The 17,277-nt window shown below is 44.7% G+C and overlaps 1 protein-coding gene across 3 annotated transcripts in view; it reads left to right on the plus strand.

Moving 5' to 3' along the window:
• The window catches only part of rptor (regulatory associated protein of MTOR, complex 1), a 151,651-nt gene that overhangs the window by 14,861 nt on the left and 119,513 nt on the right, over nucleotides 1–17,277 (plus strand). For all 3 annotated transcript variants that reach the window (XM_079730641.1, XM_079730643.1, XM_079730642.1), the window contains exon 4: nucleotides 106–188. In XM_079730641.1, the coding sequence (XP_079586767.1) occupies nucleotides 106–188 (83 nt within the window). The remainder of the gene's footprint in view (nucleotides 1–105; nucleotides 189–17,277) is intronic.

The following is a 17,277-nucleotide window of genomic DNA, read 5'->3' on the forward strand; positions in this document are numbered from 1 at the left end:
TGGTCCACAGTCTGGTGTTGTTGTGATGCAGGGAGAGCTGCAGCGCTGGGGTGAGGGCGCTTTGCACGGTCATGCTGTGTTTACACTTTTTGTGCCGTCTGCCAGATCCTCTGTCAATGAGTCCCCAGAAGGCCCTGGAGACCATTGGAGCCAACCTGCAGAAGCAGTACGAGAACTGGCAGCCAAGAGTGAGTACGCGCCCGCACACGAATCCTGGCGCCCACACAGCACACACGGGCTTGCGCAAAGGTGCACATGAACTAGGGGTGGGAACCGAGAACCGGTTCGTGCTCAGAACCGGCTCCAACTAACCGATTCCAATCGGAATTCTACGCCTCCGACGTTATCGGTTCTTCTTAACGACTCCGCACCACGTTTTCCGGTTTACTCGAGAATTCGCGTCGCGGTACATCGATCGCGTCACTCTCTCTGCGACGACCCTCCTCTCTGCGACGACCCTTGCGCGCGCCGACGACCGAAGTTCAAACAACAAGGCAGCATCACGGAGAGGAGGAAGCGATCCAAAGTCTGGCTCCATTTCACCAAACGCAACGAAAAGGCTGCCGTGTGTAATCAGTGCAATGCTGTAATATCGTGTAAGGGTGCAAATACCAGCAAAATGCTAAAACATTTGTCTACCCAGCATGGAATTAAGTGCCAAGAATGCCATGTGTTCAAAAGCCTGCGTACGAGTCAAACAGGCACTATGTCCTTCTTTGACGATCGGCTCTAGTTAGCCCTTTCACGCTAGCTGCTCACGGTCCAGGAGCTAGGTGGAATGAGGAGAAGTTGCACGAATGTCAGCGGGCAGTGACCAAGTTTGTTGTGAAAGGCTAACATCCTTACGTATGTTCACTGTTTCGTTTACATTTTATATCCCTTTCTAAAAAAGGAGTGTTAAACTATAATTTAATGACATTTGGTTTAAGCTTTCAGTTAACCTTAAAGTTTCTCAAGTTAAATCATCAGCATGTATATTAAAGTTTTATCTAGGCCTACATGACAATTTTTCTAAAGTGGACTTGTGTATGTCAACTGTTACTTCATTTACAATATCCTTTTTAAGAAAAGCAGTGTTAAATCATAATTTAGCATGTTCAATTGTTAAATGTCTTCCTGTTTTTTCTATTACTTATTTATTGCATCCGTCTTAATTTATTTAGACTATATTTTCTTTCTACTCTATTTCCTGTCATGGTGTTGTTCAGCATGTAGAAAATAAAATGGTTTCTTTTGGTGAAGAAGACTGTGTATAACTCCTTTTTTGCCACTCAATGAACTACTCAGGAATCTGTAAGAGAATTGACGAAGGAATTGGATCGATAGGCAGAATCGACAATGGCATTGATTTTGATAATAACTTATCAATTCTCAGCCCTAACATGAACGTACACAAATGTACACACACACTCATGCAAAGACACGCACACACGTGTGCAAAGACAGAAACACACACATGCAAAGACACGCACACACACGTGCAAAGACACGCAAACATACACAGTGTGTCACCGCTGAGATTTTTCTGATTTGATACAAATTAAAAAAATTGATTTTCTTTCTGCAAGCGATGGAATTCACCACAATGCAACGACACAGGAAGTGATTTGGTTTATGGGACCCTGAGGGCCGCCACTCCGGCGTGCCTGGGTTTATTGTATTTCACGATCAGCATTAACATAATTTTCTGCGTGTGGATATGAGAGCGGAAGAGACGTGGAATAAAGACGTTCAAATCTAAATCTCGGTCAACGAGTTGAAGAGCCTCGATAAACCACATATGCACAAAACTAATTTGATGCATCATTTATTGTCATGTTTAAACATGGTTTATGTTAACCTATTTGTACCGGCTGCTTCGCGGCGGTACAAATGGGTTAAAGATATGCAGGCTGCCACCAAACATCCTTTTGGTTTTCTGCATTTCTTTGAGGATTAGTTCGTGTGTCTTTGTGTCAGGAGTCCCTGACACAATGGCACTTAACCTGCTCGACATTCAAATCTATGTACCTCGATTGTATGGACTGTCCTTGATGGCAATTCCACTTCCAAGTGAAATGAAAGCATTTACCTGAAATGTATTCTCAAGATTTGACACAATGGGCATTCAATTCAAATATCCACATATTGTACCTCTGTGTTTCATATGGCTCTTTTATAAATGTAGAAACTTTTCAATGCACTTATGTTTGGTTTTGTGTCAAATATGTTTGCATTGCTCCTATTGGCCGAGGGTCACTTTCTTTGCTCACTGAAGTAGCAGACAACATTCACTAGCTGAGACCCCTTTGTGCGTGAATAAAGAACAAGGAGACAGCGTTGTCTGTCCAGGTGTTAGGATGGTAAATGCGCTACCATCAATTGGATGTCACAAAAGTTTAGTTTAGTTCAATGTGCACGTAACCAAGGACATGCACTTTTTAAAGAGGCTGCTACAAACCTGGCCCTGTGATTAACAGATGCAGTCCATGGGCTAAAGAGGTGGATTTGTGAAGAGAAGTCTGTTGCCGCAGTCTGAATGAAGAGGCCATTGTGTGAATTTGGACCTGCCTTCATCATAAACAAGCGCCACGCTAACGATTTTATTGCGGTGGAAAGCTGTGAATATCTTCCCTAACAAGATTTAACGATAATGATTTGAACTCTTCATTGCCTTCTCTAAGATCAATTCGGGTAACTTTTTACACTGGAGCCGTTGTACACATTTTTAAACGGTATATAAATTTACTGTACAAAATACTGTTTGTATTCACAATCGTCAAGATTGTATGCTAGGCCTCAGTAGATGTAAGACATTCTTTCTTATTGTCGAACTTCTCAAGGTCGAACTTCTCAAGGTCATTCACTTCTCTTACCTCAGAAGAAATACACAAAGGCCTGGTAAGTACCGTGTGAAGAAGGTATACAAATATAAAGAATAACACAGTCAAAAAGCCTACACGACAACATGTCAATACATTTATAAAAAGTGTATTACAGGTAGCCTATGAACAAGGAACGTTTCAATGTTTCCACCATCTGGTTATCCTTGCTTTTAACACTGATAAACAGTGACGGCCTCAGAATGAGAAATGAATAAATGGTATGTTTTATTTATTTTTTTACAGTTAGATTTCAGGGTTAGGTTAGGATTAGGCTTTAGGGTTTGTTCTTTGTTAAAGGGTTTGAGTACAGGATTTGCTTAGGCTTTGTTTTTTGGAGAGGTTTAAGGGTTTGTTTAGGGTTAGGTTTTAGGATTCCAGGTTAGATTACAGGGTTTGGTTAGGCTTTAGGGTTTGGTTTTTGTTTAAGGGATAGATTACAGGATTTGATTTAGGGTTTTGGTTTTGTTATATGTTGAGGTTGAAGGATTTGCTGTTCGTTTTTGGGTTAGATTACATGATTTGGGTACGGTTATGTTTTAGAGTCTCGTTTCAGGTGCTTCATCTTTTTCCTGTCAGATTAATGTCTTGGAACTGTCATTGTTTTGCCGTTCTTGCACCTGTTCATACCGCATCGTCTGAAAACCAGAGTCTAGGTATACGCATGCCTCAAGGCTCGTTGCTTTCTCTCTCCCTGTTCACGTCTGATTATTCAGTCTGTTACACCGGTACTCTCTGGAGCAGCAGCAGATGGCCAGAGCTGCCCTCGACCAGCGACACTAAACATACCTCACCCTACCTGGACCCAAAGCCGGAAGGGGGTCTGTGCAATTGGGGGGGGGGGGGGGGGGGGGGGGGGGGCTGGGAGTGAGGGGAGGAGACCTGATCATAGATGACTTAAATCGTGTTTATTGGAAACGGGCAGAGATCCAAATGTTGGCACGGGAAACTATGCCTGACGTCTCCTGAGATTGTGATGGACGACGGGTAATATTGCGTATTATTTGGGGCGGTGCCGCTTGTTGAGAGAGGTATGAGGAATTGAGGAATAACAGCCCGAACAGCAAGGGAACAGAAAAAGGAAGTCAAAGACGCAGATAATGCAACATTAGAGGAAAGGGAGTCTGGGTTCTCAGGAGTACGAATTGGCCAACCCATGTATCAGAGGCATCTTATGATGGGAGAAATCACACCGTGGTGTATTTTGATAGTTTTCTCCGAAAACATTGTTTTGTGCTAATGAATACGATCTCCTGGGCGGCCGGGAATGAAGATCTCGTTCTCTCTCGTTCCTCATTTCCAGGAGGATAGTAGGGCCGCATGAGAAAGCTTCTCATTGTAGGATGGATAGTAGGGGTTGGGCGAATAATCGGTACGGTGATATATCGTCGCCCTTCTTAGTGCGATATGAGAATCGATACGCTGGCGACAAATATTTATATTTTAATTAATCAAATAAGGCGCTCTAAACCGATTTCCCTGCTCCCAGCGCCGATACTTCATTCCTCCTCTGAGCTTTTAATGTGCCTTTTATAAAGGAATGTGTTTTATTTTTTATACTCATTTGCATTAATAGTAGTTCTGTCAATCTAAAAAACACAGTTTGGACCATGATTAAAGACAAAAATCCAGCACTTTACCTTTTATAGGTTATATGATTGTCTAACAATATATTAATTATCGCACATTATCGCTTTATCACGATATTTTCGGTATCGTGTGCCATGCATCGTGTATCGTATCGTGAGATACCCTGTGATTACCACCCCTAATAGATAGGAGTGCAACAGGTGTTGGTTGGGAACAAACTGTCCTCCTCATGCATATCTTTCAAAGGACCAGCCTAAAGGGAAGTCAAGGCCAACCTTAAATGAACTGCACATAACTGCTCTCCGGAAGGCTCCGGCGGCTGCGCGTTTCGCTTCAGCCTCGTTTTCATAAATCTCTTTGTGCTTCTTCGTTTGCTTCTTGTCTCTCAATCGACGCTATGTCACTTCTGCACGATCCAATCTCATCCTGAGCCATCGACTCGCCGCCCTCCCCCTATGGTTTGTCCAGCGCTAATGACTCATCCATCGATGTTTCCCTTGGAAATATGACATTTACTGAAGTGAGATATGCTGTCAATGTGATCTCAGACAAAGGCCGGCACCGTCTTGCTTCTGCTGCAAAAAAAACGTTCTCTGTCGGCTGCCTTCATTTACACTCTCGATCAAAGTTGATGGTCTACTTCAACCTCTGTTTAACCCTGTGACTTCATTGTGCTGCTCTTTGTTTTCAGATTTGTGTTAACAACAGTGCACATCTATGGGGGGTCAGCTAGGGGGTCTGACTTGTAACCGGAAGGTTGTTAGTTCGATTCTAGAGTGTTGACGTGTCCCTGAGCAAGACGCCTAACCCTGACAGCTCCCGACGTGCTTGCTGTCGTCCTGAATGGGTTATATTGTATGTTGCAAAAATGGCTGGGACTTAATGTACTCACTTATTATATGTTGTACGTCCTTGCACTTAAAAATAGTACTTAACATTGTGTAGCGTCTTATCCTTGCTGTCTTTGTTGTATACGAGGAATGGGTTAACCTAGCGATTGTTAGTGCTTGGCACTTGTTTCTATGACTTCTTTCTGACAAATGTACTTATTGTTAGCTGCTATGGCTAAAAGCTTCTGCTAAATGGAAATGTAATGGTGGACTCCGCCGTCTGTGTGTATGAATGGTCGTAAGTCGCTTTTGATAAAACAATGGTGGATCAGCTTTAGCCTGATCCACGAAGTATGAGAATAATATAATGCATATCTCTGTGCTGCCAGCCTTTATACCAAAAAACAGAAACCAGGGTTAAGGGGACACCTGTCCGTTATTCCACACATGACCAGGATGTCTTTGTGCCCTCCTTGTTCAGGTCAAGTGCTTGTGTCCCATGGTGACGTTCAAGGTCAAGTCCTGTTTTACATGAAGGTCGCGAGTTTAACAATTGACTTGGTGTAGTGCTCCTCTTCTGGTTTCCCGGCAGCCATTTTTACCTCTCTGACCGTGAGTGGGAGTTGGGATCAGCCTTAGAACGGCTGTGTAATATTAATATAATAAACATGGCATGCTCAGTTTTGTGTTGCTAAAGAATTAGCGTGGGTGGTGTGTGTGTTTGTGTGTGTGCGCATTCATTCTGCCGGATTCTTCTCAGTGGAAGCTCAAATATGTACGCTCTCACTGTTGATTTTGGAGTGGCATCCATCTTTACAGTAAGCGGCTCTGTTAAACTTGTTTATCTCTGTTTTCCGCCTCTGCCAAACCTTGCAGTGAGGCGGCCAATCAGAGCAGTCCTTATTAACATAACCACACCCACTTCCAAAACAGTTTTTTGGGATATAGACATCACAAACGTAAAGACCCAAGGCATCAGAAAAAAAACACAATATGGGAGCTTTAAATGAAAAGCACCTTGTAAAGATCGAGCCTTTTTTCTTTTTACAATGCAGTGTGCTTGCTCTTCTCCCCTATTCTCTTTCAAGACGCCCATGTATACCCAAAGACTCCATTTTGTCTTTGTATGTCGCCCTTAATATCTCCCCTCTTTCTCCCTCCTTCTCACTCCCTCCCCCTCTCCCTCACGGCTCTCTCTGTAGATTAGCTTTGGGAATTCTCTGCATGGTTCAATAGATGTTGGGAGGCAGGTGAGATGTAAATGAGCCCTGTTCCCATACCTTGATGGTATTATGGCTCATTACGAATATCAGTTGTTTGGCACCCTTTTCCACTGCCTCTTTAATCTCTTGCATATCCATACAGTCTCTTACCTCATCGTGTGTGTGTGTGTGTGTGTGTGTGTATAACCATGCTGTTCTCTCCTCTACAAGATACTTACATTATTTATCAGTATGCTGCAGCTAAAGCCTTCGGCCTATGATTGGCTTTGAGCATCACTCACTAAATGCCCAAGCAACACCCAAATCAAATGAGAGGCCAACGTCTTCTGGAAAGGTGTCATGCTACGTTTATGCACATGTTTTCCAATGCATATGCATCTAACTCTCTCACACACACACACACACTAGGGATGGGTCGGTGGCGAATGATTCGTTCACAACGAACGAATCCCGAAGGTGAACGACAAGAACTGATTCCCAAAACAAGAGAACCGATTCTTTGATTTATATATATTTTTTTACATAAAACAAAAATATGGTCACGTAAATAAAATATACAATGCTACAGAAATTTGCTCTTTTTGTTTTCCGAGCGCACCGTGACTGAAAACTTTAATTTCAGACACCTGTGAGATTCTCTGTCAACGAACGAATCAAACAAACGAATCAAACGATCGAATCGTGATAGTGAACGGAACTGAAAGAACTGATTTCCGGAAAAAGAATCGTTTTGCCCATCCCTAACACACACACACACACACACACACACACACACACACACACACACACACACACACACACACACACACACACACACACACACACACACACACACACACACACACACACACACACACACACACACACACCATCAATTCAAATAATCATGTAACCTCAATGCTCACTGAACAGGTGATTCAAACCACCTTGTGTTCCCGATAGCAATGCTTTCAGCACCCTCTACAAATATAGCCTGCAGTGATTCTTTACATGTTAGTAAAGCATTTACGTTCTGCCAATGCGATGGAGGTGGGGAGCTGCGATTCCTGCACCGCCACACCTTAATTACCCTTTAATGAGGACGCCTGGAGGCTAGTAAACGCATGTTGTTCTCTGGCTTAATTCAATCCCCCTCACCGTGGCAGTGTACTGGGGATCCCTCTGCGCTCTCCGCTGACCCCTGTGGGAGAAGCGGCTCACTAGCGTGCCGACGAACGTACAGGCTCAGCTCTGGGCACACCGGGCCGTCCATAACAATGTGCTTAGAGAATGGATTTGATTTTTTTTTTTTTACTAGTACTGCTGATAACGTCATAAATAAGCCACTATAGAACACAATCCGAGCAGCGCTGGTCGGGGTTATGTGGAGCCACATGCCTAACGAGCCCAGCACCAGATGTTACTACGGCAATGCAGTGATTCCAGCAAAAGACGAATCGATGAGTAGGTGAAACTCACAGCAGTTACGGATTGGATGTTCGTGTCGTCGAAAGCCCAACGGATATCTCGGGCTCTTGATAATGACAGGAGTAGTTGTTTAAAGATCTCATATCATGCTTTTTTGGGGTTAATAATTGCATTTGGGGTACTACTAGATTGGGGTTACATCCCGGTATGATAGACGTACCCTTTATTATTCCCGCACTGTTCATTTCTGCAAAACCAATTTCAGCGTCTTTCAATAAATATCCCCCTCTCGGGTAGCCCAGTCTGCTGTGATTGGTCAGCACGCCTACTCTGTTGCGATTGGTCAACAACAAAAACATTGCCGGCTAACCGAACCCCACCAGCTACTGCTGTAAACAGATTTGTTTGGGGGTGTGGCTAACAGCCGGGAGGCATGACTTCCCTGCCCACTGCACAGTCTGACATCACACCAATACAGAAGTGAAGTTTGAGCGCAAACAAGCTGTTTTGCACACTTTCCATTATTCTTTTGGAGCGGCATTCTTGGTGGGCGTGAATACTCCCCCTGGCTCAGACGTAGATTTTTTTATCTTATCAGACGTAAGCATTTATGCATGCGTTATAACAGTCGAAAGCAAAGGTAAAAGTCTAAAAAGCATGATATCACCCCTTTTAAGTGATCCTTTATCGAATCCAACGGTTGTCATTCAGAAAGGAGCGTACATTAACGTGTCAAAGCAACTGTTCTTGTTTACTGTGTACTCGTCCTCCCTGCTTGAATCCCCATTCATCCTCGTTCTTCGGCTGCCACAGTCAGTGCTCGGAGGAGCTCAAAAAGTCACCACTTCAACAAATTAATCTCTTTATTTGCCGCTGCGCTCACAGGTTTGCCCTTGTGGATAGAGAAACTGAGGAAGAAACGCCAGCTTTTGCCCACTAACTCGTTCTCTCCGCCCTTTGCCTCAAAGTCCTTGATTTTGCTTTTACGGCTTCTCTCGTCCACTTTCCCTGTGGGTATAACCTGTGTTCACAATCACCTCCCCCCTCCGCGGTCACTTGTTTTTCCCAAGGAAACGGCCCTGATTTTCTGAATCAAACCCCCGGCTAATAGATTTGTTCTAAGGGGGGCCACCAGTTCTTAGTAGCCGACACCATTTTCTATTCATCTTCACCCTAATATTCTAGTGAGGAGAGGCAGGTTAGGCCGTCTAGAACAACACTGATACTCTATGGACTGCTGCTGCTCCAGATCAATAAGTGCACAGAAAAAAGTGTTCCGGCAGATGGAAAATACACAAGGCTATAAAGATAAATGAGTCGGAGGCTTTACTGCTGCTTGGGGAACAGCTACCTGAACGATGCTGCAAAGCGCTTTGTTCGCCCTACAAAGGAGTCTCAAACTAAAGTTTTACCCAGTTAGCTCAGCTTACCCTGTGCTTAGAGCCATGGTTAAGTATACCCAAATATTATTTTAGAGGAAATAGCAAAGAATAACATAAGAACATTTTCAATTGAGTCTCAAACTATAAGTTGTATCTTACTTGCCAAGCTGACCCTGTGCTGAGCACCATGGTTAAGTATAGACTAATAATATTTTGGGGAAATATGAAAGGACAACAATATACTACATAATAACATTTTCAATTGAGTAATTTTGTCATGAGAAATTAATTATGTTGCAAATTCTGCAGTACACACACGTGGGAGTGGTATCCTCCCAATCATTTATCAGTTCAAGTTTTGGACATATAACCACTGCATGATAATAGCTATGATCCCAACGTGTGCATGTGTGTCTCTGGGCTTGCTTGAGTGCAATGGGGCTGTGCAGACACCAGCTACACAGGCAGGAAGTGACCTCAGGGAGCACATTAGAGCAACTCCCCCCTCCCAACACTAGCTTCTCCTGACATCCATGACATTCCTAGTGAACCTACCCAAAGAGAAGTGCTCTCCTGCTTTTTAAGTGGCTCTGTCTTAAAGAACAACGGCACAGACTTCTCCCTATTTTCCAACCGACTAATCACGGCTCTCTTCTCCTCCTCCTCCTCCTCCTCTCGCCCCTCCTTCCCCCCGGCCTGACCTGCACTTCCTGTCATCTCCCTTCCTTTCACTACTCACTTTGGCCTGTTTTACATACATATTTAATTAGCATCACTTTCCAAGTGGTTTCACATGATAATGCAAGACGCTGCGGATAAGGATAAAGAATAAATGTCATAAGAAACAGGACTATGCTGCTGAGCACCATGGCGGAGTTATAACTCAAAAGAATGAGGCTCCTGTACACGGCTGTCTCCCCCACATGTTTAATGGTGCTGCAGTGTTTCGACCCGGGTGGGTCTTCTTCAGGCAAATGGCATTCAGCAGTGGCCCAAGATGGTAAATAGATCCAAATAAAAATATCATTTGTCGTGAAAGATAATTGTACATTTCCGATTGAGGCGTTTTGCCTTGATACAAACACCAAAAAACCTCTACAATTCTGAAAGATCTGCACGTGGTACTGGTGTCTTAGCTGTATCTTTTCAGTCCACGTGGTGGACAAGTCAACACTGAATGATGCGTGCGTAATCCTAGAGTGTGCACGTGTGTCTCTGAGCTAGCCTGGGTGCACTGGAGCTGAGCTCTGAAGAGGATGCACATAGGAAGACAGGAAGTGACTCAGGTAGCTCACGTTGGAGGGACTCCATCTGCTCAGGTCCTTGACATGTATGAAATATAATGGGTTGAGCTGAATCCACCCTTTTACCGCCCGCCCAGCTGCCTTCTACTGGTTCTCCTGCTTCTGAATGCACGCGCTGCCTGCATTTATACATCCAAGTCACGTTAATGTGTACACAAGATTATCCGTATAGAGTTTCCAACCACAAGTGTACATGAGCTGACGACTCAATCTGGAAACGGTAAAATACTTAACTCTTATGCTGAGGATGAGCATGACTTTACTATATTTTGTCTACGATGTTCTGTGCACTCAAATGCTGTTTTTATAGTTTTTTATATGTACTTTGACTTGAACATAATTCTATGAATCTTGATAAAGGAATGCCATAAAAATACAGCACTTTATTTTGTCAGCTTGGAAACAAGAAAAACAATCCGACCTGAAATGGAATAGAAACTCTGAGATAACATTTCTCTCCCCTTGACTCCTTTTTTGATATTTTTGATCAAAGCTCAAAGTATTGTTTCCTGGAAGCCGTAGAATCCCCAAAACAATGCATTTCCTAGACTGCTAAAACTTTCCAAACCCAAACAACATTCACTGCCCAGTAAATTGAGATGTATTCTGCATGGCCTGCAAAGTCTCAGTGCTCCTCAGCCATTAAATGTGTAAAGCCTTTAACAATTAGACGGTGAATTCACTAATGCTTCCCAAACATGATATAATTTTTTAACATCTTGCATCCATTTGCCTTCCACTACAGTATTGGGTTTAAGTGTCACCGCGACACAGCCATTAGGCAGCCAATAACGTTGCCTCTCTCTTCCTTCCCACATCATTGTGCAGTCAATCAGGGCACTTTGTCCACCATTTGCGCCTTGATTGCTTTTGATTCCAGGGACCTTCCCGGGATTACCCTCCGCACAATTAGTGAGCCTGCCCTCCTTGTAGATCATTAATGTCCTCCCCCTGCCGCTCTCCAGCGTTCATTTAAATGGGTGCCCCACTTACCCTCCCCCTCACCCTTCTCCACACCCCCTTTTATATGCAGGGCTCTAATTGCTCTCTCTTGAGCAGAGCTTATCGCTCTTGCTGCAACTCTTGGAGGTCTGCTTGCAGTGCACTAGTTCATGCAGACCAGAGGCTCTTTTGCTTTTGGAGCTGGCTTTCTCTTGGTTTTTCTTTTGTGTTACAAAGCTACTGAATCCTATTTTGTAAGTGTTGTTGTTTTTTGTAGTGATTTTCTAGTTTTTAACTCCGGTGTAAATTGTGAAGTGTTTGTCGATTCCACTGGCTCTATGTAAAACCTATTTGTCTCTGTCAATACAGCTCACCACAACCTGATAACCTTTTTCATTTTTTTAACCTTGAATCTTATAAACTTATACAAATACATGACTCAATCCAGCTCGGAACATATTTGCTCTGGTTTGTGGAGAGAAAGGCATGGTTACTGTTTTGTATTTTTTTGTCCTTCCACCTAAAATCCACTGTTGCTGTAAGTTAGACTTAGTTAGACTAGCAGTCTAATAAAGCATAGATTTATTCTCCTGTTGGACAATGCATGTTTTAAATGGAAACATCAATCACTGACTCCCAACCAACATCTTTTGTCAGGTAGCTTTGTTGTGTGAGAAGTAAAAAACGTTTTTTATCAAGAAGTCAATTTTAACTGATCCGTTGAACTAGGCCAGAAAACAGCTGCAAGGCTGCATAAAAGGTGTTTTTATTTTTGTGTTTTTTTTTATGGCGGTGGAACTTTTCTCTTTTAGCCAAAGTCTTTTGAAAAATAGTTTTGAGTGCATTATAGTCAGAAGATTTCAATCTCCTCACTGATGCGGTGCCTCATGGCCCGCTAACCTCCCAGCAGCTCATCTGATCTCCAGCCTCTGCCCCTCCTCAAAGCACCGTGGACGCCTCCGTCCTCTGGGGGCCTGGCTTCTGTACAAAAGCCTGCTGATGCCCGTTTCTCTTTCTCACACCTGCACCGGCTTTCGGCGGCGACTTATCGACCGACCCTGGACCAAGCCTGAACACAACATCTTACCACCACAGTAGCCATGAAAGACACAAATATGACTTCTCTTAGAACCATGCAGACAGACGCAGACGTGTCGTGTGTTGTGTGTCGACAGGACTTTGGTTCTCCTCGCTCACACTCTCTCTCTCTCTCTCGGCCGGGCATCGTTACAGGAGCAGGAGGGCCTCTCCTCTCTCCCTCTCTCATCAGCTTCCCTCTCCTGTCGGCTGCTCTCGTTCCCTTGTTCGGCTAGCAGCCCACATCTTTAATTGGAAACCTGGCTGCACCGGAAAAGCGTGCGTGCGTGCGTGCGTGCGTGCGTGCGTGCGTGCGTGCGTGCGTGCGTGGCCAGCAATGTTATTCTAGGTCATGATAGCAAGGCTTAAAGTTAATAATTGGAGGAAACATTATCGTTCGTTACTCGTCGAATAAGTGCTACTCCCTGATCAATAATCTTGCTGCTTGCTTGCTCCTTGTTCAAAGGGCAAAGCTATTTCTGTAGATCACATTATATAACATTTTGGCGATGTATCTTGGAAGTGATCTCCTTATCTACAGAATTCTTCAGCCTTGTGCCAATGTTTTAATATTCAGCAGTTGGACCTGTTGCCAGAGCTGCTCCTTCGACTGTGGGATCTAGAGCGGTGACCTTGATAAGTGCTGTTGTGACCTCCACCCTTGCATTTACTTGTCAGATACCCAGCCACTTTAAACACAGAAACACATAGTAGCGCATGCTCGCATTCACGCACACACACGCATTCACACACGCACACACTCCCACACACACACACAGACACAGACAGACACACGCATACATACAGGCATGCACATACACAAGGTTATCTGTGTGCTCTCATGCTTCCGCTATCGATTGTGAACCTCCACGCCTGGGGCTGATGGAGCATTCCCAGCGCCGGCTACAATCCCCTGTTCACCTGTCATGGAGCCTCCTGCCCAGCCCACCCTCCACGACAGGTGAACAAGGAGGAGGGGGCTTGTGTGTGTGTGTGTGTGTGTGTGTGTTTGTGCTGTGTGCGTGCGTGTGTGCGTGCGTGCGTGCGTGCGTGCTCTCTCTCCGTGCTTGTGTCTGTGCGTGTGTGTGCTCTCTGTGTGTGTGTGTGTGCTCTCTCTCTCCATGCTTGTGTGTGTGCTCTCTCTCCGTGTGTGTGTGTGTGTGTGCTCTCCATGCTAGTGTGTGCGCTCTCTCTCTCTCGCTCTCCATCCCTCTCTCTCTCTCCCCCATGCTTGTCGGTGTACCTGACAGATCTGTGAAGGGAGGCTAAACCACAGAGACCTCCAACCTGTCCTCAAAGTGGTTTGACACGGTGTTTAATTCCACTTTAAGGAAGAGTCAGAACAACCGGTCGCCTCACTCCCTCTTTTGCCTTTAACCCCTGCGCATGTGCACGGGGCGCTATGCACACATGAACCGTAGACATGACACCGCTGGCTTGATCCTACCCCAAGGCCCCACGTTGGGGTCAGTAGACACAGAGGGGGCAGACGAACAAACCTGCAAAGGGTAGTGGAGGCAAACAACATGGGGGTGAGACAGACAACATGGGGGTGAGACAGACAACATGGGGGTGAGACAGACAACATGGGGGTGAGACAGACAACATGGGGGTGAGACAGACAACATGGGGGTGAGACAGACAACATGGGGGTGAGACAGACAACATGGCGGTGAGACAGACAACATGGCGGTGAGACAGACAACATGGCAGTGAGACAGACATGCTGGTGAGACAGACAACATGGCAGTGAGACAGACAACATTGCTGTCAGCCAAACAACATGGCAGTGAGACAGACAACATGGCAGTGAGACAAACCTCATGGCGATGAGACAGACAAAATGGCAGTGAGACAAACAAGATAAATAACAAGCCGGTCAGACAGACATGACAAACAACATGGAAAACTCATGTTGAGATGGGGCAGGAGGCTGCGAGGAGGGAGAAAGAGGCAGAAGGGATGGGGGAGACATTAAGAAAGCAAAGGCAGAGGGTGGATTGAGTGCAGCCGTGTATACAGAGGAAGCCATTCATCAAAGCCTCTTCCAGCGGTGCAGCCCGCCTAATGAAAACAGAGAGCCGCCCGTGCAGTCCCCAAGCAGTGTGTCTGGGTGTTAAGCAGCCCCACGCTGCATCTCACTGGAGTCCCATTGGACCCTTGATCTGGACGGAGCAGTGAGCAGGACGGTGGAGGGTTGGCCGCTGGTTAGGCTGGAGAAAGTCGTCAGTCGTGGCTTCTCTCTCTCAGTCTCTTGGTGTCTCGATGTCTCTCTCGGTCTCTCTGTGTGTCTCTCTCTCTCTCTCTGTCTCGGTCTCTTGTTCTCTCTTTTTCAATCTCTCTCTGTCTCTTTCTCAATTGCTATCTCTGTCTCTCGGCCTGTCTCTCTTCCTCTGTCTCTCTCTAGCAAATTGTGAGCGACCATCCTGCTCCACTCTGATTTGATTTTCTACACTTGGATTACTTTTTTAATTTCACTGATCAGCACAGTGTATGTTTATAGAGAACAGGCCACAAATGTTTTGGGCTCTTTGCTGATTTTCTCCTATTTCTCTAAGTACTCCATTCAACTAAATCTCAAATATAAAAGCCCTGAAGCAAACTCATTGAGACACATTCTTGCATTTTGTGGAGAAGGTGAGGTTATCTGGAGTTTTATAGTTTTATAGTGTATGGTAGACTTGCTTTGTTCGCCATGAGATCATTCAGTAAATGGTTGGTCCACACAATCTCCTTACAAATGAGCAAATTATTTATATGATACTATTTTCTTAAAAGATCTATCTGAATGATAGATCGGGGACGTCGGAAATAAAAAACAACTTTATTTTTATTTAGCGCTTTTAAAGGACTAAGTGCTTTCCAGACAGCATGGAACAATGCATTGTAAAAACAACGTCTTAACTAGGCGCTGCGCTATATCATCACTCGACGGGCTAAACCCTTGAACAAATTACCCAATCGCTTGCTTGGATTGGATGCCCATCAGTCCATTAGTCTGTCTGTGGGTCAGGCTGCCAGAATAAAGACAGGATCTCATTGATTTCTTTAAGGCAGTGGACCAGGCGTACCACAAGGCTTCTTTACCTGGTATAGAATTCATCCTTCATCTTAGCTACCCCCCGTTGAAGGGTGAATTCTATATCTTTGTCTACAAAATCGTTCATTCATCTCCGCTTATCCGAATCAATACTTCTCAGTGCCAATAGTTATTTTTGCCTCCAGTTTGATGACGTGTACCCATAACAAACCGCTGAGACCGGTGGTTATACTGTTTAAATTTTTGCCCTATCTTTTAAAGCTAGAACTGAAAACGGTCAACCATTTCTCCTCCATTAAAGCGTTGAACTTTTATGAAAGTCACTGGGTTATATGCTCAGAATGCTATACTGAATTATCGAGGTGTTTCTTTGATAAGGATGTATTGTATTTATTATTATTTAAATGGCCCCTCGTTCGTACCTGAGAAGGTGTGTGGGGACTGCGGTCCATCAACTCGCTCAGTGAACCCAAACAAGATGATTCTTTCTCCTAAATGCTTTTAGGCACCCATGTCCGTTTTCCTCTCTAGACATCCCATAAATCCAATCCAATAAAAGCCATCTGCAGCTTCCTGCTGAATCCCATTACCTTGAATGCAATATGGATGAACCTTTCCTTAGACTCTCCTCAATGGAACGAGATGGTCATAGCTTCGAGGATTCTCCTCCCCTCAATCTAAAAAGGCTTTTCGGTCCTTGGGAGATGTATGGAGCTATTTTTGAACAACAGATGTGTTTTTTGCAGGCCTGTTCAGGCGGGGAACATGTTCCCAGTGTGTGTTATCCATGTGACTTTAGGCTGAAGGATGGAGAACTGGTAGGCGGTTAGCTGAGTGCTCTGATTCTGCATCTGTAGAGCCTAAAGGGAACCCTTACACACAACTGCCAGCAACAGTAAATACAGTGTGTCCCACACAGACAAACCTGGTAGACAGCGACTAGAGCCATTATTGCACTTTACCCTCTGCATGATTCGCTGTGAAAACGAAATAGCATTTAATGGCAGTGTGATTCACTTGGGTGGGGGCGCACACACACACACACACTTACAAGAGCACACACAAACCCGCAATGTACTGCATATATTCATAGGTTATTTATATATAGGTCAGTGGATATAAGCCATTGATCGGGTTATAAATATTTCTACTGGGGCCCCTCGGGCAAGGGGCTGGTGGACTCACTGAGTTATCATACAAAACCAATGCCATCGATTCGGATTAGGAAATGACCCTTTCCCCCGCCTCCTGTATTGCTCCACTCTGGCAGTAATGTGAGACGTTGCAAGGCTTCATGTCAACATAGTGGTCTTTGAGAACATGTGTCCCAATGCATATGTGGATGTTGTAGTTTTTAGTTTATTTTAAACTGTACTCCCACCCCCACCCCCCCGAAAGACCCCCGTGTACTGATGAGACACGTGTTTAAACCAGTAAAGCCTTGTGTGTGTGGCTGTGTGTGTGTGTGTGTGTGTGTTCCTTAGAGTACACCATCTAAAAATACCACGGACACCCAAGCCATAACTTGTTTGCTCTATTTTACCCTCTTCTGCGCTTGGTAATCAATACTTCCACCGAGGAAAACAACCCAGATGCAGCTCATCAGGTCATCTTCCGGGGC

This window comes from Pollachius pollachius, assembly GCF_949987615.1.
Source record: "Pollachius pollachius genome assembly, chromosome: 2".
In the NCBI taxonomy this organism is placed as follows: domain Eukaryota; kingdom Metazoa; phylum Chordata; class Actinopteri; order Gadiformes; family Gadidae; genus Pollachius; species Pollachius pollachius.